Source organism: Mirounga angustirostris, unplaced genomic scaffold (assembly GCF_029215605.1).
Source record: "Mirounga angustirostris isolate CCGP_5_RB_7025 unplaced genomic scaffold, mMirAng1.0.hap1 SCAF_1, whole genome shotgun sequence".
NCBI lineage: Eukaryota > Metazoa > Chordata > Mammalia > Carnivora > Phocidae > Mirounga > Mirounga angustirostris.
Window position 1 is genome coordinate 123,865,248 of NW_026991709.1, and position 24,220 is coordinate 123,889,467.

General features: G+C 40.2%; 1 protein-coding gene across 8 annotated transcripts in view; it reads right to left on the reverse strand.

The window, feature by feature from the left end:
- The window catches only part of PPP2R3A (protein phosphatase 2 regulatory subunit B''alpha), a 214,520-nt gene that overhangs the window by 100,356 nt on the left and 89,944 nt on the right, over nucleotides 1-24,220 (reverse strand). For all 8 annotated transcript variants that reach the window (XM_064587447.1, XM_064587445.1, XM_054504406.2 and 5 more), the window contains 2 exons: nucleotides 17,134-17,237; nucleotides 9,224-9,326 (listed from right to left, as the gene is read on the reverse strand). In XM_064587447.1, the coding sequence (XP_064443517.1) occupies nucleotides 9,224-9,326; nucleotides 17,134-17,237 (207 nt within the window). The remainder of the gene's footprint in view (nucleotides 1-9,223; nucleotides 9,327-17,133; nucleotides 17,238-24,220) is intronic.

Here is a 24,220-nt window from a genome sequence, read left to right on the forward strand (position 1 = left end):
ACAAATACCATATGATTTCACTCATATGCAGAATTTAAGAAACAAAACAAACGAGCAAAGAAAAAAAAAAGGGGGCAAACAAGAAACAGACTTTAAAAAAAAAAAAGATTTTATTTATTTATTTGAGAGAGAGAGAGCACAAGTGGGGGGAGAAGTAGAGGGAGAGGGAGAAGCAGACTTCCCGCTAAGCAGGGAGCCCGACAGGGGACTTGATCTGGGGACTCCAGAATCATGACCTGAGCCAAGGCAGACACTTAACCAACTGAGCCACCCAGGTGCCCCAGGAAACAGACTCTTAACTGTACAGAACAAACTGATGGTTACCAGAGGGGAGCTGGTTGGGTGAAATAGGTGATGGGGATTAAGGAGTGTACTTGCTGTGATGAGCACAGGGTGTTGTATGGAAGTGTTGAATCACTCTATTTTACACCTGAATATCATATTATACTGTATGTTAACTAATGGGAATTTATTTTTTAAATTTTTTAAAAAATATTTTATTTATTTGACAGAGAGAGACACAGCCAGAGAGGGAACACAAGCAGGGGGAGTGGGAGAGGCAGAAGCAGGCTTCCTGCTAAGCAGGGAACCCAGCGCGCAGCTCGATCCCAGGACCCTGGGATCATGACCTCAGCCGAAGGCAGACGCTTAACAACTGAGCCACCCAGGCGCCCCAACTAACGGGAATTTAAATAAAAGCTTAAAATAATAAACCCCCCTATTTTTATATTACTGTCAATTCTTCCCTCTATGTCTGTTAATATTTGCTTCATCTATTTATATATTATTCTATGTTATATGCATAGATATTTATAGTTGTTATATTCTTATTGGATTGATCCCTTTATCATGATGTAATGCCCCCCCCCTTTTTTTTTAGAGAAAGAGCATGTATGTGTGTGGTGGAGGGGGGACAGAGGGAGAGAGAGAATCTTAAGCAGTTTTGACACTCAGTGCAGAGCCTGACATGGGGCTCTACCTCATGACCCTGGGATCATGACCTGGGCCAAAGTCAAGAGTCAGATGCTTAACCAACTGAGTCACCCAGATGCCCCACAGTCTTTGTTTTAAAGTCTGTTTTGTCTGATGGTAAGTATGCTACTCCAGCTTTTTTTTTTTCCTCCAGCTTTTTGTTTCTATTTGCTTGGGATATCTTTTTCTATCCCTTCACTTACAAGTCAGTCTCTTGTAGGCAGCATATAAGTAGGTCTTGCTTTTTTATCCATTCAGTTACCATGTTTTCTGATTGGAGCATTTAGTCCATTTACATTTAAAGTAAGTATTGACAGGTATGTACTTCTGCCATTTTTTTTTTTTTAAGATTTTATTTATTTATTTGACAGAGAGAGAGTGTACAAGCAGGGGGAGTGGCAGGCAGAGGGAGAGGAAGAAGCAGGCTCTCTGCTGAGGAGGGAGCCCGATGCGGGGCTCTATCCCAGGACTCTGGGATCATGACCCGAGCTGAAAGCAGACGCTTAACCGACTGAGCCACCCTGGCATCCCTACTTACTGCCATTCTGTTAACTGTTTTCTGTTTTTTGTTTTTTGTGTGTGTGTAATTCTTTGTTCCTTTCTTCTTGTCTTGCTGTGTTCCCTTGTGATTGAATGACTTTCAAGTTTATGGTCACTTAAGTCCTAACACATTCTAAAAGCACTACATTATTAATCTACCCCCCACCCATGTTTTAAATGTATTTGATGTTTTATTTTATAACTTTTTGTGTATCCCTTAACTAATTATTGTATATGTAGTTGATTTTACTACTTGTCTTTTAACCTTCATACTAGCTTTACAAGCAGTTGAGCCACTACCTTTACTGTATGTTCGCTTTTACCAGTGAGATTTTTTTTTCTTTCATAATTTTCTTCTACTTATGGCCTCCCGCCCACACACACACTTAAAGAGGTCCTTTGAACAATTCTTATAAGGCTGGTTTAGTGGTGATTAACTTCTTTAACTTTTACTTGTCCAGGAAACTTTATCTCTCCTTCAATTCTGAAATATCCTTGCTAGGTAAAGTACTCTTGGTTGTGTTTTTTTTTTTTTTTTTCCTTGTAGCACTTCAAATATATCATGCCACTCCCTTCTGGCCTGCAAAGTTTTTGCTGAAAAAGCAGCTCACAGTCTTATGGGTGTTCCCTTGTAGGTAACTAGTAGCTTTTCCCTTGCTGCTTTTAAGATTCTCTTTACGTCTAATTTTTGACGTTTTAATTATGATGTGACTTGTGTGGACCTCTTTGGGGCTCTCTGTGGTTCCTGGACCCAGATGTCTGTTTTCTTCCCCAGGCTAGAGAAGTTTTCAGTTATTATTATTATTTATTTTTTTTAAAGATTTTATTTATTTATTTGACAGAGAAAGAGAGACAGCTAGAGAGGGAACACAAGCAGGGGGAATGGGAGAGGGAGAAGCAGGCTCCTGGCTAAGCAGGAAGCCCAATGCGGGGCTCGATCCCAGGACCTGGGATCATGACCTGAGCCGAAGGCAGACACCTAATGACTGAGCCACCCAGGTGCCCTTCAGTTATTATTTCTTCAAGTATGTTTTCTGCTACTTTCTCTTTCTTCTCCTTCTACGCCCCTCTAATGCAAATGTTGGTATGCCTGATGTTATCTAAGAGGTCCCTTAAACTATCCTCATTTTAAAATTTTTCATTCTGCTGTTCAGCTTGAATGATTTCTACTACTCTGTTCTGTAGATCACTGATCTATTCTTCTGCATCCTCTAACTGCTATTGATTCCCTCTAGTGTATTTTTCATTTCAGTTATTGTTCTTCAGCTGATTGGTTCTTTTTAACATTTTCTATCTCTTTTGAAGTTTTCACTGTGTTCATTCATTCTTCTCTATAGTTCAATGAACATTTTTAGGACCATTACTTTGAACTCCCTATTAGGTATATTATTTTAGTTCTTTTTCTGAGGTTTAGTTCTTTTTCTGAGGTTGTTTTCTGTCTCGTTCTTTCATTCCTATCTCCTCATTTTGTCTGACTCTATTTGTTTCTATGTTTTAGGTGAATCCGCTACATCTGGTCATGAAACAGTGGCCTTATGTAGAAAGCATCCTGTGGGGCCCAGAAGCAAAATCTACCCTAATCACCAGAACCAGGGTCTCCAGGGATGACTGTGTGTAGGCTGCATGTTCCCTCCTTTTGTGGCTGGGCCACAACTGCTGTGGGTAGGGCTGCCCCTGACCCTCTGGGTAGGAGTAGTTTTTGGAGAGTGTGGGTCCAGGCTAAGGCTACTCACTAGGTGTGGTGTAGTGGAAACTGCTTTGAAGGTGAGTACCAGTCCTAGCCCAGGATCCCTGCTGGGTGTGGCACAGTGGCAGTCACTTTGGAGGGGGCCTGCTGGGGCAGGTTTGCAAGGGAACACCAGAATGGGGTGAGTGGTGCTACCAAGGAAGATGGAGACTGTCAGAACTGGCATCCACCCACACTGGACCAGCTAGGCAGGAGGGCAAGAAAAATGGAGCCTGCCAGTGCTTCCATTCCTGGAGAAAGTTCCTACTTTCTTATTGGTCCAACATCATGTCCCTTGGGCATTCAGAGAAGAACTGAAGTTAAATGGACTTTCTTTTCTTATTCTCCATCAGTTGTTTGTAATCATGCCATATTTCAGTTTGCTTCAAGCTTAGATCATGACTGTCTTACACAGTTTTTTTTTTTTTTCGATTTTCTTGGGAGTTTTGAATTGCTTTTGAAAAACTTGTTCATATAGAATGCTGTGCTACAAGCATACTCTCCAGTTTCCTTGTTCTCAAATATAATAGTACTGCATGGAATAGCTCCACCCCTCCCTATTCCCCTTTATGGAGAACTTCTTCCCAGAGAAATCCCATCACCTCTTCTATTCTGGACTGGCTGTTCTTCAGTTGCCATCTAAGGTCTTCCCTTCACTGATTCTCTGGATTGAATCCACTGTTTCATGGATCTCATGTATTCCTCTTTCTTGGTTTACTTAATTTTTTTTGAAGATTTATTTATTTTAGAGAGAGAGAAAGAGCAAGAGAGAGAGCAGGTGCACGTGCATGTGTGTGTGGGAGGAAGGGGCAGAGGGAGACAGGAGAGAGAATCCCAAGTGGACTCCGCGCTGAGCGTCTAATCTGATTTGGGGCTCGATCGCACAACCCTGAGATCATGACCTGAGTCTAAACCAAGAGTCAGGCACTTAACCTACTGTGCCACCCACGTGCCCCCTGGTTTACTTAATTTGATACAGTATCTATTCAAGTAACTCTCTAGAAAATAGGGAGATAAACTTTCTGAGTTTTTATTTATTTATTTTTAAGATTTTATTTATTTATTTGATAGAGAGAGACACAGCGAGAGAGGGAACACAAGCAGGGGGAGCGGGAGAGGGAGAAGCAGGCTCCCCGCTGAGCAGGGAGCCCGATGAGGGACTAGATCCCAGGACACCGGAATCATGACCTGAGCCGAAGGCAGACGCTTAATGACTGAACCACCCAGGCGCCCCAACTTTCTGAGTTTTTAAATGTCTTTATTCTAATCTCATATCTGACTGATAGCTTGGCAGGATATTGGAAATCTGATTTCAAATCCATTTCCCTAGAATTACTAATGAGAGTCTAATATCACCCCAATTTTTGTTCTTATTAAAGGGACCTGGTTTTTTTAAAAAACAAAAAAGGGACCTGGTTTTTCTCTCTGGACGCTTTTAGTGTCTTGTTTTCATCTGCGTTTTTCTAAAATTTTGAGATGATATGTTTATGTATGTTTCTTTGTTTTACTCATTGTACTTGGTTTTTTCAATCAAAAGACTTGTATTTTGTATTATTTCTTTAATTCTGTGGGCAGGAATGGAAGGAGCATGAGAGGCTGCTGTGGGAGTGTCAAATTCGATTTTTTTAAAGTTTTTATTTACTTATTTATTTGAGAGAGAGAGAACATGAGCAGGGGCAGGGGAGAGGGAGAAGCAGACTCCCTGCTGAGCAGGGAGCCTGATGCAAGGCTTGATCCCAGGACCCCGAGATCATGACCTGAGCTGAAGGCAGATGCTTAACCAACTAAGCCACCCAGGCGCCCCTCAAATTATATTTTTTATTATATGCTGGTTACACAAGCATGTTCCCAAGGAGGGAAACAGGGATCCTAAGGAATCCTACCAGGTTCTAGCTCTTTGTACCCATCTTATCATCCCAGTCCCTTGAATTCTCTCCATTCTGCATTATTTCTGTGATGATTTCCTTCTCTCTCTTCTTTCCCTTCTTTCTTCTCCAGAATCCAGTTAGTTGTTGAAATTCTTGAATTAGTCCTCTATGTCTCCCCCTTCCCTCCTTCTCCCTCTCTCTGGCTTTCTTTCCCTTCCTGTGAGATATCCTAAACATTAGTTTCCAGGCCTTATGATGACATTTTAAATTTTGGTACTTACATTAAAAAAAATTTTTTTTAAGTAGGCTCCATGCTGGGTGTGGAGCCCAATGTGGGGCTTAAACTCACAACCCTGAGATCAAGAGTAGGATGCTTAACCGCCTGAGCCACCCAGGACTCCCCCACATTTTAAAATTGTAACAGCTCTTTCTGGTATTAGCTTTCTGTTTTCATAATATTCTAGTCTTATTTTATATACTCTATCTGAATATAGTAATTATTGTTTACAAAGACTTAATTTTTTAGAACAGTTTTAAAGAAAAATTGGTAAGACAGTATAAAGTTCCCATATACTCTGCATTACATTAGCATTTGTTATAGTTAATAAATCCATATTGATACATTATTATTACTGTTATGAGAGACCATACTTTATTTACTTAGTTTCTGCCTAATATCTTTTTTCTGTTCCAGGATCTCATATTCCATTTAGCTGTCACATCTCCTTAGGCTCCTTTTGGCTGTAACAATTTTGCAAACTTTCCTTGTTTCTGATGACCTCGATAGTTCTGAGGACTACTAGCCAGCTATATCTAGGATGTTTCTCTATTGGAATTCGTCTTAGCATGCTTTATTGTTTGTTATTTTGTTTATGCTTGAGAGTAAATGCTAGGATGCACTTTACTTTTGGGAACCAAGTAGGGAGTCAACTGTTCCATTGTTCTATATAACAACCTTCCATGAATCCTCATTTCTAATACTTCCCATTAGAACCGCCAACCCTGAGTTTACAGCTGCTCTGGTATCCTGCTGAGAGAATAGAGAAGAGTAGCTCATTTCTCTACTGTAGCCCATAAATAGCTCCTCATTCTGGGCTGTGGTTTCCTTAGCCTGCTTCTACTTTCTATTTTTAAGAAATTGGAAATCACTTGACATTACTTTTTTTTCCATTCTTTTCTACCATTCCATTTATTTTCATGTGTTTATTCCCTTTAAATTCCTACACTTTCACTTTAGAGGAGTTTGGGACAGAATGGGAGGAGAATGTATCTATTCATTCTGTCAACTTTTACTTGAGGACTCCACAAATCTACTTGTTAAAGAAAAATAGAATTTCTCCTATATAAATGAAATATAAATGTCTACTAACTCATAGTTTTGTTATTGTTTGTAATTCTTTTGATATGGATTTAATTTATATTCCTGTCAGTGGTTTTATTAAAGCTTCTAATAAAACTCAGTCAGGAATAGGGTGCCCAGAGGAAAAAGAATTTACCCATATGAACCTTTCCTGAAGGGACTACGTGTAAAGTCATAGGCAGGTAAAGGGAAAACACAGGGAACGGTGAGGCACCAGGAACACGTAACAGAAGGACACCCTTACAATCTCTAGAGCCGGAGGGACAAGGCAAGGAATAGAGTTACAGGAGTGAGGTAGGCACTCGAGCTATGGAGAAGAGGCCATCCAGCAGAAGCTGTAGTACACAGATACAGCTGCTGTGCTGAAGCACACTGGGGAAGAAATGCCCACTCCTGGCAGTACAATCCACTGGCCAGACCCAACCAGAAGCTAGCCTTTGGGAAGGGGACCCAAAGGACGCAGTTTGTTGGAGTCAGAGCAGGCCCAGAATAGATTGAGGGGCTAAAGGTAAGGGGTGGATAGAGAACTGCTATTAAAACCTAATGTTTTCAAACAGACCTTTCTCCAAAGAGACATGCACATGGCCAACAGACACAAGAAAAGACACTCAACATCATCAATCATCAGGGAAATGCAAAGTAAAACCTAAGTGAGATATCGTCTCACACCTGTCAGAATGGCTAAAATAAAAAAGATAAGCAATAACAAGTGTTGGTGGGGATGTAGAGAAAAAGGGAATCCTCGTGCACTGTTGGTGAGAATGCCAACTGGTGCAGCCACTGTGGAAAACAATATGGAGGTTCCTCAAAAAGTTAAAAATAGAACTATCATATGATCCAGTAATTCCACTACTGGGTATTTACCCAAAGAATATGAAAACACTAATTCAAAAAGATATATGCATCCCTATGTTTATTGCAGCATTATTTACAATAGCCAAATTATGGAAGCAGCCCAAGTGTCCATCAACAGATGAATGGATAAAAAAGAGGTGGTGTGTATGTATATATATATATGGCATATACACACACACACACACACACACAATGGAATATTATTCAGCCATAAAAAGAATGAAATCTTGCCATTTGGAACTACATGGATGGACCTAGAAGGTATACTGCTAAGTGAAATAAGTCAGTCACAGAAAGACAAATACCGTATGATTTCACTCATGTGGAATTTTTAAAAAAAGATTATTTTGAGAGAGAGAGAGTGTACGTGCATACTAGACAGCATGGGGTGGGGGATGCAGAGGGAAAGGGAGAGAGATTCCCAAACAGACTCTGTGCTGAATGCAGAGCCCAAGTCGGGGCTCGATCCTACAACCCAAGATCACAACCCAAGCTGAAACCAAGAGTTGGACACTTAACTAACTGTGCCACCCAGGCGCCCCTCATATGTGGAGTTTAAGAAACAAATGAACAAAGAAAAAAAGAGACTACCATAACATAATAAATTAAAATAAAATTAAACATATATATATAAAAGAGAAGAAAAAAAGAGACAAAAGAGACTTAACTACAGAGAACAAACTGGTGGTTGCCAGAGGGGAGATAGGTGGGGGATGGGTGAAACAGATAAAGAGACTTAAGTCTACACTTACTGTGATGAGCACTGAGTACACAACTGTTGAATCACTATATTATATACCTGAAACTAATATAACACTGTATGTTAACTATACTGGAATTAAAATGAAAAAAATAAATAAAAATAAATAAAATCACATAGCTTACAACAACAAAAAAACCCTAATGTTTTAGTAACAATATAGTTCAAATACTGAATATTTGTGATTTGACAAAACATAAGTAGGAATATGTAATGTTGGATATTATTATGTATTGTATTAGACATAGAATAGTGGTAACCATAGGGTGGCAGTGACTGGGAGGGAGCATGAAGAGCTTTGGGGGTACTGGTGAGGTTTGTTTCTTGATCTGGGTGCTAGTTACACAGATGTGCTCACATTGTGAAAATTCACTGATTGGTGGGTACATTTACGACTTGTGTTTTTTTGTGTGTATATGTTATATTTCAACAAGAAAATTACCAAAAAAAAAAAAAAAAAAAAAAAAGATGGTAGCCATGAATACAACTAAAACAAAACCAAAGCCAAAAAACTATGTCAATGTTATTTTTCTCTCTTTAGGCATCCTCACTAACAAGTCAACAAGGACTTATTAGAACAACTAAAACAATGATGAGCATTCAACAGACAGGAAAGGCAAACCTTAGCTTCAAGGAATTTGTGATCTGCTCAGGAAAAACAAATATTCAGACATGAAATTAAGAATATTAACAAGTAATATATCAGGCTATGAAGAATGCTATAGTAAAAACAGACCCACTATTGGCATGTAAGTGACTCTTACTGGAAGGCCTAGATATAAATACTCCTCAAGTGGGCTCCTTTTGTTGGAGATAGGTCATCTAGGCCAAGTAGACCAAACATCTGGTTTCAGAAGGTGTTTCAGTGTTTGCCATGATTGCGCAAGGGGGAGGCTGAGTGGTGCCCCTCCTCTGCTTCAGTGGGAGTAGCCCTGTCTTATCTGTTTTAAACTATGCATTCTGTGCTAATTTTCATTTAACAAAAGGATTTTGTTCCTAAAACGAGCTTGAAAATCACTCTTCTAGAAATCTGACTTCTAGATTTGTATATCTCAATTGACATATCTTACAGTGGAAAAATTTTTAAAAACCTCTGAAACTCTAAAAAATAAAACCCATTTTTAGAAGGAAATGAAAATTACCTGAAGTAAAGGGATAAAATCCTCCTGTTCTAGAGAGTTGCAGCTGGGCTTTGCTAGAAGACAGATAAACTTGGAGGCATCATCATGATGGTCATTCAGCAACCTATAAGAGACAACTGCTTAGGAAGACGGCTACTGTGAACAACGTCTACAATATCAACAGTTGGTAATTTCAGCCTGAACTGAAGGCCATTTAGATCCAGAATCAAGTTCTCTCTCTCTCTTTTTTTTTTTAAAGATTTATTTATTTATTTGAGAGAGAGAATGAGAGACAGAGAGCATGAGAGGGAGGAGGGTCAGAGGGAGAAGCAGACTCCCTGCTGAGCAGGGAGCCCGATGCGGGACTCGATTCCGGGACTCCAGGATCATGACCTGAGCCGAAGGCAGTCGCTTAACCAACTGAGCCACCCAGGCGCCCTCAAGTTCTCTCTTTTCAATGATATTTTAAAAAGGGCATTTTTCCATGCTCTTGATTTTGTCAAAAGGACACCTCCATAAAAGCTCAACAAAATAGCTTATTATTTTTGTAAAATGCTTCTGGGGCTGATACCACAGAGTCAACAGAACAATGAAGGTAAAAATACACTTGACGGAGAATGCCCATTCAGGTTTAGCACAGGACATCCAGACCCAGAACTCGAGAGCTACCTACCAGCTAGCCAGGAGAGAATCCATCAGTTGGACTACTATGCACCACATAAAATAAAAACAGCTGTTTGCCCAGGTTGGCAGACATATTCAGGGCCAACCAGATAGGGGGCTTTTGAAATTAGATTTTGAAGGACCAGGCTGAAAAAAAAGAATGACTGCCCTTTTAAGTCTTTAAGCTCTAAGAATTCCTCATGTCCAGCTAACTACTGGACATTTCCACTTAGTGACTGTACTCTGATAACAAAGTCAAAATATCAAAAACCAAATTTAAAATCTTCCTTTCACAGTCAGTCCTTTTCATGGACATCGATTTTTGTTAAAGGTGGTACCATCCTGAGTTATCTGGGCTTGAAATTTTGAAGTCATTTTAAACTTCTTTCTCTTCCTTATTTTCTCCACATCCAATTAGTCTCCACATTTTCTTGATTTTCTTCTTTAATCATGTGCAGAATGCTAGCTGTGTGCCATGTACTTTGTCTGCAGCTTACAGTCCAGTGAGAGTGCTACACCAATGATACTACTGTGGGACAGCCACGACTGAAATAAGCAGCACGGGTGTCACCGAAGGCCACAGGAGGGCAGTGAGACTCCCTAAAAAGGGGAAGTAGGAAAGAAGGGTGCTCTGGGTCAAGAGGGTTGCATGTACAAATGCCTGGTGTGAGAGTGCGTGGAAGACTTTGGCACTTACAAACACGGGGATGGTAAGAGAAGCGGACGTGAGCATGTAGGATTGGATCTTGGAGGTCCTTTTATGTTAGGTCAGGGAGCCTGGACGTTAGCCTACTCCACAGAAAAATTTTAAGTTGGACAGTGACAAGATCAGATGTGCTTTTCAGAAATATCAAGCAAAAATCCAACCAACCTGAGCACAGACAGTGACAGTGGGAGATGAAGAGAAAGGTATAAATCTGGTTGAAATGAAAAGGACATGGTAGTTGATGGGTGTGGAGGAGTGAAAGAAAGGGAAAAGTCCATGATGACTTCTAGGTTTCTAGCTTGGATCTCTAAGTGCTTGGAATACAAGATTGGAACACAGGAGTCCTCAGGAATATTTCCTCAAAATGTTTTATTGAACCATTCCCTCTATTTCTAGTGTACCTTTAAGTCTGGGGTCTTACTACTTCATGCTGAGACTGACGGAAGGGAAAAGGGTCAAAACAGAGTTCAGTATACATCCAACCTTAAAACATAGACAATTCATTATCAAACATCCTTTGATTATATAACTCCCCTTTTCAAAAATGTTCAGTAGCTCGCTCTACCACTTACATGAGTAAGTCTAAATGCCTAAGTTGAACATTTGAGGCCCTCTGTAACTAGGTGGGAGCCTGCCTACCTACCTATCTTACTACTTTGCTAAAGGAAACTTCCACTCCAGGCAGCTGGCCTGATCCACTATTCTCTAAGTGTGTCATGTGCATTCTTGCCTCTCTGACATTTCTCACGTGAGTCTACTCTCCTAGAATACCACCCCTCCCAACTTTGCTATCTGAATGCTGGCTATTCTTTAAGGTCCAGCTAATAAACCCACCTTTTCAAAAAGCTTTCTCTCAGAACTAAATTCTTTACTGATCTTTGTACTGTTTAATTTAATATACCATTGTACTGTTAGTTTTATTTTTCTGGCACTTAAAGGGCAGACACAGTTATAAATAGGTCTTTTCTTCCTTAGCACCCAGCACAGTGACTTTCACACAGAAGATTCTCAAAAAATGTTTGTGATTTAACAGATATATACTTAAACTGACTTCATTTGTGATTACTACAGCTATAGTATAATTTGTACATTAATTCACCTTATCATTCTTCAGCATACTCAAGGCCCCTAGAATTAAATACATATACATTTCAGAAAAAGATTAATACGTAATAAGTGCTAGAAGATGATTGGGATGATCAGAATAAAAAGGTGGTGAGATCTCTGGAAAGGAAAGGAGCACTTTTATAAAGAAAGGATGGCACAGATGAGAGATACTTTGAGAAGAAAAAGGCAAATCAAGAATAGCTCTTTCCTGACATGTATCATATGACCTCACTGATATGAGGAATTCTTAATCTCAGGAAACAAACTGAGGGTTGCTGGAGTGGTGGGGGGTGGGAGGGATGTGGTGGCTGGGTGATAGACATTGGGGAGGGTATGTGCTATGGTGAGCGCTGCGAATTGTGTAAGACTGTTGAATCACAGACCTGTACCTCTGAAACAAATAATACATTATATGTTAAAAAAAAAAAAAAAGAAGATAGTAGGAAGGGGAAAATGAAGGGGGACAAGTCAGAGGGGAGACGAACCATGAGACTATGGACTCTGAGAAACAAACTGAGGGTTCTAGAGGGGAGGGGGTTGGGGGATGGGTTAGCCTGGTGATGGGTATTAAAGAGGGCACGTATTGAATGGAGCACTGGGCGTTATACGCAAACAATGAATCATGGAACACTACATCAAAAACTAATGATGTGATGTATGGTGATTAACACAACATAAAAAAAAAGAAAGAATACTCTTTCCTATCAGAAGCATGAAAAAGAAAGAAAAGGTGAATTACGATTTTCAGCCAATGATAGTGGCTGGTGAACTCTATATGGAAGAGAAAAGGAGATAAATAAGAGTTGTGAAAGCTGAAGAAGGTAAACATAACTATTCTAAACTGGTATCTTCCAGAGCCCTTAAAACAAAATATTGTTTTGTTAATAGAGAAATGAAATGTTAACATTAAAATGTAAGAGAAAATAAAGCATAAAGAAGCTGGAAAAATATTACTGTTTGAGAGGAGCTCTGCCACAAAGCTGGTAATCTAGCAACTCAAAAAGTTGTGGACCAACATCTTTCCCCTAAAAATGTCCAGACTGCAAGAAAACAGATGTCAGAGTACAGATAGGAAACAGGCAATGTCCAGGGGAAGGAGGGAGAGCACAGGCAGGGGAACAAGAGCCTGTTAAGTTGTTCATCCTCAAACCATTAGGAGGAAGGCTAGGAAGCCTCCACCCCATGAGCACTGGGATAGCAAGGAAATTATTTCTTGTTATTCGGTGACTTCATCTGACTTTACTTTTCAAGATTATATAGAGCCCATTATTGGAGCAAGTCAGCTTGTGTATGTATATACCAATATGTTTTAATTCTGTGTTTATCTGCCAGTTATTTTTTGTATTTGAAAATTTAATGGACCATACTTGCGCCCAAGTCATTTTATGCAAAGGGTAAAATCTGTTAAAAAATTGCAAAAATAAACACATATCTTCTTCAAGGTCAGTATGATAACTCAAACCATCATGCTTAGCTGCTTAGTCTCCCCAAATAGCCATACTAGGGTATCCCTTAAAGCACCCTTGCTTTTATTTTATTTTTTATTTAGTATTTTTAAAAGATCTTATTTATTAATTTGACACACAGAGAGAGAGAGTGAGCACAAGCAGGGGGAGCACCAGGCAGAGGGAGAGGGAGAAGCAGACTCCTTGCCAAGCAGAGAGCCCAATGCAGGACTCCATCCCAGGACCCTGGGATCGTGACCTGAGCCGAAGGCGGACGCTTATCCAACTGAGCCACCCAGGCGCCCCATAAAGCTTATTAAAAGACATTTTAAAAACCAAGAAACAGATTCTTAACTATAGAGAACTGATGGTTACCAGGGGGGAGGCGGGTGGAGGATGGGTGAAATAGGTGGTGGGAATTAAGGAGTGCACTTGTTGTGATGAGCACCGGGCAACCTATGGAAGTGTTGAATCACTATATTGTACACCTGAAACTAATACTACAGCGTATGTTAACAAACTGGAATTTAAATAAAAACTAAACTAAACTAAAAGGCAGTTTAAGAGCACAGAAAGGAGCTCCCACTAGAGGGCGCTCCAACCATTTTAGTATGGGGCCGTAAGCTAAAGCTTCACTATAGAGACGTACACTTAACTACTCAGAAATTTTTTCAAATGAGGAAAGATAGGGACAGGTGCCCATGGTATATGACTTCATAAGCAGTTTCCTGTAGTTACCTAAAATGAAGACTTGTGCTTCATGTCTTTTTTCCCGTTTTGCCTTTTGTAGAAATATCTTTTCCCTAGAGATAAAATCAACAGGGTCCATCTCAGTAAGAGAACACGGCTGTGTGGCGGCCGTGCTGCTCCGCCCACCGACATAAATGTCCGCCCGATGTCAGTGACTTACAGTCTTAAGGAAAAAAGCACCCTGGCTGACTCTATTATTATGCCGTTAACTGCAGGTAAATCAAGCTGGTTTGCAGTTGTCCTTTGCTGTAGTCAGCCTCAGGCTCACAAACGTAGGGGCCTAGAATATTCAAAATAACTTAAAATATAAGTAGTTACAGCTCTTCTCTCTGGCTCTAATCTCCTCTAGAATAGACAACTTTCTTTTTTTCAATCTCCCAGCTTGTTCAAAGTTTTCTCTTAAACAATTGTTAAGAATTCTAACTCACTTCTTGCTGCTTTCACAGATGGTTAAATGACCAACAATGCTGATCTCAATGGCTAAAGACATCTCTGACAAGAGCTGTGCAGCATCTCTTCTGTTTCCTCCTCTGGTCCATACTCCAGCTAAGGCCTGACACTTACCGGGGTGAAAGAAGCTAGCTGAATGAAAGTTAGAACACGTACACATTTCAAGTTCTTGAATTCCACTACTGTTACATACTGATTTAAAATAATAATTAGTAATAGATAATTGGACCATCCAGCTGAAGTCTTGACTTTATGGGTGGGAAAAGGAGAGGGAATCCAAGCTGACTTCTCTACTGTTCAGGCCCTAGGCTCTATTTTCTTCCTGTAGGTTCTAGGCTGCCAGAAATACCAGTGATAAATACCCTAAGGGCAAATGCCAATTCTTTTGCTGGTTCATCCCTGTTAATTAGTGTTTATACTATTTCTAGCCTCTAAAGAATTCCATTACTCTTATGACTGCTTATTCACACACACATTTTTTTTTTTAAAGGCATTTCTTAGATTTTAACCAGTTTTCTACTTGCTATAGGAGAGGTGGGATGGTGATCACAGCACTTTGTTTTTTTTGTTTTTTGTTTTTACTTTTTTATTGTTATATTAATCACCATACATTACATCATTAGTTTTAGATGTAGTGTTCCATGATTCATTGTTTGTGCATAACACCCAGTGCTCCATGCAGAATGTGCCCTCCTCAATACCCATTACCAGGCTAACCCATCCTCCCACCCCCCTCCCCTCTAGAACCCTCAGTTTGTTTTTCAGAGTCCATCGTCTCTCATGGTTCGTCTACCCCTCCGATTTCCCCCGCTTCATTCTTCCCCTCCCGCTATCTTCTTCTTCTTCTTTTTTTTTTCTTAACATATATTGCATTATTTGTTTCAGAGGTACAGATCTGAGATTCAACAGTCTTGCACAATTCACAGCACTTACCAGAACACATACCCTCCCCAGTGTCTATCACCCAGTCACCCCATCCCTCCCACCCCACCCCCCACTCCAGCAACCCTCAGTTTGTTTCCTGAGATTAAGAATTCCTCATATCAGTGAGGTCATATGATACATGTCTTTCTCTGATTGACTTATTTCGCTCAACATAATACCCTCCAGTTCCATCCACGCCATTGCAAATGGCAAGATCTCATTCCTTTTGATGGCTGCATAATATTCCATTGTATATATATACCACAACTTCTTTATCCATTCATCTGTCGATGGACATCTTGGCTCCTTCCACAGTTTGGCTATTGTGCACATTGCTGCTATGAACAGCGGGGTGCACGTACCCTTTCGGATCCCTACTTTTGTATCTTTGGGGTAAATACCCAATAGTGCAATTACAGCACTGACTTTGAAGTGTCATCTAGATGGTGTAAGAAGAATGATTCTCCTAGGGTCCTTTCAGTTCTTGGTATTCAGACAACTTAGAACTATTCCTTGTAACAAAATCACTAAAATTTACCTGGAAAACGTGAAGCATTTTAACTTTTAGCTTTGGTGTGTTTCTTTAAAATAAGTTCATTAACTGGTAAAAGTTCTATATACTCTAATCACTGTAGTTCTAATAGAATGCAGGAAGAATTTGGTGAACTCAACTTGCTGCTAGATTTTTAAAAATAAGAACCAACTATGTTCTCAAGCATTATACTACTAAGGGCTTTTAGGTGGCATGAAGGGATTAGAAGAAATCTGTATGCTTAGTTCTGCTATTATATGTTGATTTTAAATGATAAAAGGTGAACAGCATTTCCCAACAGTTTACCAGGAAGGGTTAAAATTTAACCCAAAAAAGGTGAGCAGAACATATGTAAAAAAAAGGCTGGTCAGTTGAAAGAGGTAGGAGAAGCAAGCTGTGACATTCTCTTAAAATGTATAAATATATCAGGAAATTACTCATAAAGAAGAAAGGGAAAAGAAAGAAAAGAAAGAAGAAATTCAAAAAAACTCATCAGAGGTGAAATAGGTAAGGAGGATTAAGAGTACACTTATGGGGGCGCCTGGGTGGCTCAGTCATTTAAGCAGTTCAGCATCTGCCTTTGGCTCAGGTCATGATCCCAGGATCCTGGGATGGAGCCCTGAGTCAGTTCCCTGCTCATCTGGAAGTCTGTTTTTCCCTCTCCCTCTGCCCTGTGCCCCCATCCCTCCATCCCCCCCACTCACGCTCTCTCACTCTCAGAATAAATAAAAGTCTTTAAAAAAAAAAAAGTACACTTAGGATGAGCACTGAATAATGTATAGAATTGTTGAATCACTATATTATACACATGAAACTAATATAACATTGTAGGTTAATTATACTGGAATTTAAAAAAAGGGGGGTATGTCAGGATGTACACATTTGTTTCTTAACTGGAGCTTTCAAAGAATGATGATTAAAATCTACTAGAATTCAGTTATTTTTAATAAATCAACTAGATATAATTTTAATGTGGATCATGAGGATGGAAGCTGTATTCCTCAGATGACACACGTGGTTTGCTCCCCTTAAAGGAGAGTCTTTACTTTTATGTCACTGTTACCAGAGTCAAATCCTAAGACCCACATTTAACAAGCAAAACTAAGAAACTATCAAACAGTTACGAGAAAGGTATCTTTGAAGATCTCTTTTACTGATAAAAGACTTGTAAGGTAAAGACTATGGAAAAAATTTGTGTGTGGTTATGAATAGTTGTGAATCACTGAATTTTACTTGTTGAAATAAAGGGTAAAGTAAAATTAACAAATGAGTAAAATAGATGACCTTTATAAAGCACGTTGTGAGAACCAGACAATTCTTTGCCCAGCCCTGGAGTGACTGCTCGTATACTTACTTTCTCCACATGGCAATGAATGACTGTGCTGACACCAATCCTGTCCTCTCTCCCCCGGCAGCCCTGAACATGGGGGCTTTCCAATAGAGAGGACAGCCACAGAGCTGCAAATAAAACACAAATACAGTGTAAGCCAAGGGGTGGTAAAAAGATGACAGAGCCAAACAATGGGCCTTTGTGGCTTTTACCCTTCGTGCCGCAGTGGACAGAGGGTCCTTGAAGGAGCAAATCTGAGGCAGAGGCAAATATATAAGCTATGGGAGATTCAGAGAGAGACACAGGGGCAACAAGAGGATTACATGTTTAATGAAGGAAAGGGAAATCCAATTGTTTTGGATTTTTCTCCAAGTTCATTTACAGTGATGTGTCTTTCTCTTTTCTCCAAGTTCATTTCTCCAAGTTCATTTACAGTGACGTGTCTTTCCCTTTCCTGATAGTTAAAGCAACCAGTCTCCCTTCCTACCACTCTCACGTCATATATTTTCTGCCTTCTAAAGAGAATGACTGAATGTCTTGGTCGTATATGCCCTTCCTTCCTACTGCATAAAAATACAGCCACATTTATTACTTGGTCACTTGGTGTTAATACACTCTCCCACCCATCTCCTTTACTCTTCTTTGCCTACTATGTTATTAAGCCTCAGGGTCAGGAAGAACCAGAAAAGCCTAGATTCTTCAAGAAAATAGCTATCTACTTAAATGGTTACAACAGGTATAAGATTAAAGATAAAAATCAAAATGGTATCATTTATTTATACATTAGAAACTACCACAAATGGCTACATATTATAAAAGCCTTAGGAGGAACTGGGAATGAATATAAAACTATAATATACAACTACAATACTCTAAAAGGTGTTTTTTTTTCTTCAATAAAAAGCTCTTTCAATTAATTATGCTCTCACAAGAAAGAGTTAACAAATTTACCTGCTTCTTTCCTAGAGGGAAAATTCCTTTGAGTAATAATAGTTATCTAAATAATAGTAGAGAAATAGTCTCCAAATGTTCCCAATTTTGTACATGCATGTAAAACATATTCCCAAATTTGAAACCCTTCGAAGGAGTCATATCTTGTTATAAAGTAGGTAGTCTTATTATTTGTATTAGACACAGGATCTGTTGAGTCTTCATCATGCTACAAAGGGAAGCTTTTCCTTTGGAGGCTGACTAGAAGTGAATCTATATTAGGTTCTGGTGAAGCTGCTCCTGGTGTGAGGCCTCAGTGCATGGGGAATCTCCACAGAAGCGTGAGGAGTACCTGGTCTGAGGTTATGAGTCTGAGTTATGCTGAGAGAACACCCAAAGGTGTTCTGGATTCATGTCAGAGATGAGGATATGGAAGGTGAGATTTGAGCCAAGGGAGGTAAGTACAGGGCAGAAATAATAGTTGTTCCTGCCGGCCCTAAAGCATGTTCTGCAAACAGGGTGGAACTTAAGATTTCTTAAGTCCAGAGGTCAAATACCTCCACTGAGGTCAAGAATGAGGGAAAGGTGTTGCTTAGCAACCAAATAGACTTTGTTTATTGTGTAAATTATGATTGCCAAAGTACAAAGCTCACAATTAATATACTTTGGGTGGTAAACTATCAAATCCACTTTGCAATCCCAATCCTCCCTTTCATGCAGAATGGTAGTTTGCCAAGAAAATGCTCTTAGATGCGACAGGCAACTGGCAACTGCTAGGAAAGCTTGAAAGAATAGTCTGTATTGTAGAGGTGGGAGTACAGAGACCCAAACAGAGAAAGTAAGTACAAGGAGAGATTGGAACTGGCTTGCCAAAGTGCTTGAAACTCCCACCATTATAGTCACTCATGGATTTTTCAGAATTGGAAGGACTCAGGAATCTAGCTCAACTTGGGGAAGTGGTCACCAGCCTTAGCTGAAACACTACCAGGGACTGCATGCTTACCACATCCCGTGGGGCTACTTCCACTATTAAACAACTTTCATTCCTTTGGATTATAGTCTTTTCTCTAGAAGACTCCTGTTAAAATGCATACATATCGGCTCCTAAGGAGTAGTAAGTTGGTGAGAGACTGACACATACATTTATTATGACTCAAAGGCAAAATCCTAACAGATAAGGTATAGAATGGATAGGTTTTAAAATAGATTGGGGGGCGCCTCAGTGGCGCAGTCAGTTAAGCATCCAACTCTTGCTTTCAGCTCAGGTCATGATCTCAGGGCAATGAGATCAAGCCCTGCATCAGGCTCTGAGCTCAACGTGGAGTCTGCTTAAGACTGTCTCTCTCTCTCCCTCTGCCCCTCCCTGCCTACTCTCTCAAAACATAAATAACTCTTTAAAAAAATAAAATAGATAGGAAAGGGCTGGCCCATTTTTCTCAGAGTAGGGTACCCTAAATAACCACATGTTAGGCAGCATGAGGGTATTAGCCCTTGGAGAAAATGCCAAAGGAAAAAAATGCAATGCAGATATTCCATTTTGGCTATTTAAAAAAATGTATGGCTGGCTATATCTGCTTGAAACCAAAGAACTAAGATGAAGGGTGTCAGGAGATCAATAAGAACCTAAAAAAGTAAATGATATTAAGCTGAGGGCAACAGAATAGAGACTTCAATAACAGAGGAGAGAACAAGCCAGTGTCAAGACTTTTTACAAAGGAAAAGAATGGATGACAAGTCGGGATATGAGGGAGATACAGAAAATGGGTTTAGGAAACTCAGAGCGGGAGGCAAAAGTCAGTCTCTGGTAATCAAAGTTGCTGGAGCAAGGACAATCTAACACCTATAATTTGACCTAAGGAGGGCCCAACAACATAAAGAATTGAAAGCAAGGTTATCTAATGAGTCACACAGGAGGAGGAGATGATTATCCAGTATCTGCAACGTTCTTTAACATTTTAAAATGTCTTATGCCTGTTATTTCATTCGATCATTACATGATCCCCATGCAGAAGAGGGAAGGTATTTTCAGCCCATTCTACAGATGAAGAAATAAAGGTCCAGAGAAGCTGCCTTACAGGACACAGGCATGATAGGTCAAGGCAGTACTACCTCAGCCAGAAGAGAGAAGCGGATGGTCTCTGTACAGTTCAGAAGAGACTTTCACTCTTCTTCCTCAATTTTCTGATAGAGGCTAAAACTCTGTGGTGAGTCTTCTGGCTCTGAAGACAAATGCTTTTCTTACCGTTCCTCAGTGTATGTTCCTTCACTGCTTTTCTCTCTCTTAGATTCATTCTCTTTATTAATTTCTTCTCTGTCACCACTTAAAACTGTGGGAAAAAGTACACACTACACACTGAGAATTTAATCAGAAATGGGTATTAATCTCTCCAGGGCTGTTTGAGGTCAAAGAAGAATGAGCTAAACTTCAACAACAGATGCAGATTTCACAAACACAGCGTTTTCTTTGCACTTCAAAAAACAGACCCCAGTCTCTACAGCTACACTTAAGTGTCACTAAGAGTAGACTGCAAACTCAAGCTGGCCTTCTCAACAGCTTTATAGACTACAAGAATTCAGAGAAGTGTTCATTTATTGCTCCAACTACCTCTCCCTTCATTGTCCCTTAAAGGCTGTCTTTCTTCTCCTTTACCTACAACCAACTTGTCATGAGAAAACACATGCAGTGCAGATGCTACAGGCACAGAGTTCACTCTGTGGCAGAGAAGACCGACGTGCATAGTAAAAAATATCTGAAAATAGGGTTGTGCTTAGTGAGTGTTAATAGATAGCCATAGCCAAATAAAAGCTGGGTTAAATGGGGATTAGCTAAATGCCAGAAATGACGACATAAATCTGTCGAATGCTAGAGGACTACTGAACCATGGAGCAGGGCATGGCTACCATGAGACAAGGGCAGAAGGGCCACAGCAGGAGGGTGGAGATAAGGCTGTGGAAAGGCAGAAGAGAACAGGATCCTTAGTTAGAAGCTGGGAATATTCAGAGGAGGAAGGTTGACCTATAGGACTTGTATTCCAGACGGAACAAGCTGTAGGTCTCTGACAGGTACAAATCGCTTGGATTGGCTCTCCAGATGTGGTATGCACAGCACAGCACCAGGACTATTATGTCTCTTAATCTGGACAGTTTCTCCTTGTCTGCCTGCCTGAAGCAGTCCATGAAACTGCCTGTTTCTCTCACATGGACTGTTGGCATGTTAGAAATAACCCTGTTTGGCATTTATGCAGTTGACATGTTATCTCTAAATGCAGATTTCATTCAGCCTTACTAATTCTGTCTCCTGGATTTAGATTCATAGTTCCACCCCATTCAGATAATTTACCATCTTGGCTTATACAGTTGCCATCTCTCAAAGCTTTGGGTAAGAAAATGCCAATGCCCTGAAAGAACCTGTAATTTATTTGGGTGGATACTGATTGGAAGTTAGCTAATGGTATGTTAGCATATGTTCAGGGGAGATAACATATGGTATAAACAGCACAATGCCAGGAGTTAGAGGACCAGTCTCCTGATATGTACTAGTTCTCTGACTTCAGGTGACGTACTCACAGAACTTCAGTTTCCTTATGTCTAAAATAGAGAGTAAATAGGTGAGCTCTTATTTCTGCAATGAGTTTACTTTTCATTAGAAATATCTAAGGGATCAACAAGCAAGTTCTAAGATGGGGGGGGAGGGGTGAAGAAGGTGGGAATAAAAAAAGAACTCCTTTTCGTTTCTCCTAAAATCTAATTTACAAATGAACTATTGGGACTTCATCAAGATAAAAAGCTTTCGCACAGTGAAGGAAACAGTTGACAAAACCAGAAGAAACCAACAGAATGGGAGAAGATATTTGCAAATGACATATCAGATAAAGGGCTAGTATTCAAAATCTATAAAGAATTTACCAAACTCAACACCCAAAGAACAAATAATCCAATCAAGAAATGGGCAGAAGACATGAACAGACATTGCTCCAAAGAAGACATCCAAATGGCCAATAGACACATGAAGAAATGCTCAGCATCACTCAGCATCAGGGAAATGCAAATCAAAACACAAGGAGATACCACCTCACACCAGTGAGAATGGCTAAAATTAACAAATCAGGAAATGACAGATGTTGGCGAGGATGCGGAGAAAGGGGAACCCTCCTACACTGTCGGTGGAAATGCAAACTGGTACAGCCACTCTGGAAAACAGTATGGAGGTTCCTCAAAAAGTTGAAAATAGAGCTATCCTAGGACCCAACAATTGCACTACTGGGTATTTACCCCAAAGATACAAATGTAGTGATCTGAAGGGGCACTGACACCCCAATGTTTATAGCAGCAATGTCCACAGTAGCCAAACTATGGGAAGAGCCCAGATGTCCATCGACAGATGAATGGATAAAGAAGATGTGGCATATATATACAATGGAATACTACTCAGCCATCAAAAAAAAAAAATGAAATCTTGCCATTTGCAATGACATGGATGGAACTAGAGGGTATTATGCTATGTGAAATAAGTCAATCAGAGAAAGACAATTATCACATGATCTCACTATATGTGTAATTTAAGAAACAAAACAGGATCATAGGGGAAGAGAGGAAAAAAACCAAAAGACGAAATCAGAGAGGGAGACAAACCATAAGAGACTCTTAATCATAGGAAACAAACTGAGGGTTGCTGGAGGGGAGAGAGGTCGGGGGGGGATGGACATTAAGGAGGGCACGTGATGTAATGAGCAACTGGGTATTATATAAGACTGATGAATCACTGACCTCTACCTCAGAAACCAATAATGTATGTTCATTAATGGAACTTAAATTAAAAAAATGAAAAAAAAAGAAAATAGTGAATAATTATTCATTTTCATAGTGAATAAGAAGTAAAGAATCTATCTGCTTTACTTTTTCTAAGTGCAGTATTTTGCTTAACACAATGTGCTCAATAATTTGATTAAAGAGAAGAATGTAAAACAAAAAAACCAAAAACCCCCAGAAGCAACAAATGTTCTGAATGCAGATAGAGAAGAGGGCGGGGGATGACTGGAGTGGGGATTCAGGGACTTCTCCAAAGACACGATGGAAGGCAGGTCTTAACGGATGGGTGTAGTGGGGGTTGGCAGGAGTGGAAGCCCATTTTGGAGGGAAGAACTGGGAGAGCCCAAATGCAGAGGCAATCCTGTTGGAGGGCAAATAGGTCAGGCTTAGGCAGGGAACAGTAGTTTGGGTTTTATCCTCAAGATCAGTAGTGTCCAAACTTTAAAATATTATTCCTGAGGGACATCTGGGTGGCTCAGTCGGTTAAGCGTCTGCCTTCGGCTCAGGTCACGATCCCAGGGTCCTGGGATCGAGCCCCACATCGGGCTCCTTGCTCCTCGGGGAGCCTGCTTCTCCCTCTGCCTGCTCTACCTGCTGCGCCCTCTGCTTGTGCTCTCTCTCTCTGACAAATAAAATCTTTAAAAAAAATAAAATATTATTCCTGAAAGCAGGGGAACTATGCAAGTATGAACGGGGTCTCAGGAGCTTCCACTTGGTCTCCTACTTGCCCACACGCAACCCTTAGTCTACTAAATCCCCCTGCCTCTTGAAGCACAGCCTGAACCACTGCTAAATCTTGAGATATGATCTGACTCTTCAATTTACATGCATGATAAAAATAAAACCCAAACAAAACAGAGTGCTGCTATAGGTGGTGAGCTGGGGAATATTGCTGAGCTGGGGAATGGCATGATCAAATATAATCTGATGCTCATGCTTAGTATTAATTGTTCTAGGAGGAGACTGGAGATGTAGCATCCAGTTACTGAAGATGTTCAGTAGTCCTGGCAGGAAAGGCTAAGATCCTAAATTAGAAGCAGTTGAGTATATTGGAAAGTATCAAAGACTTGGTTTCTAGCGGCAAATCCATTTATTTCTGAGTAGAATTAGTGTTGAGCTGGCCCAATGGTTCCTTGTCTGGCTTCAGGGCAGAGTTATGATCAATGGGTGAGAACAAAAAAAGACATTCATATTCAATACAAGGGAAATTTTTCTAACAACTGAGGCTATTTCATTTTTTTTTAAGATTTTATTTATTTATTTGTCAGAGAGAGAGCGCACAAGCAGAGGGAGCAGCAGAGGGAGAGGGAGAAGCAGGCTCCCCGCTGAGCAAGGAGCCCGATGCAGGACTCGATCCCAGGACCCCGGGATC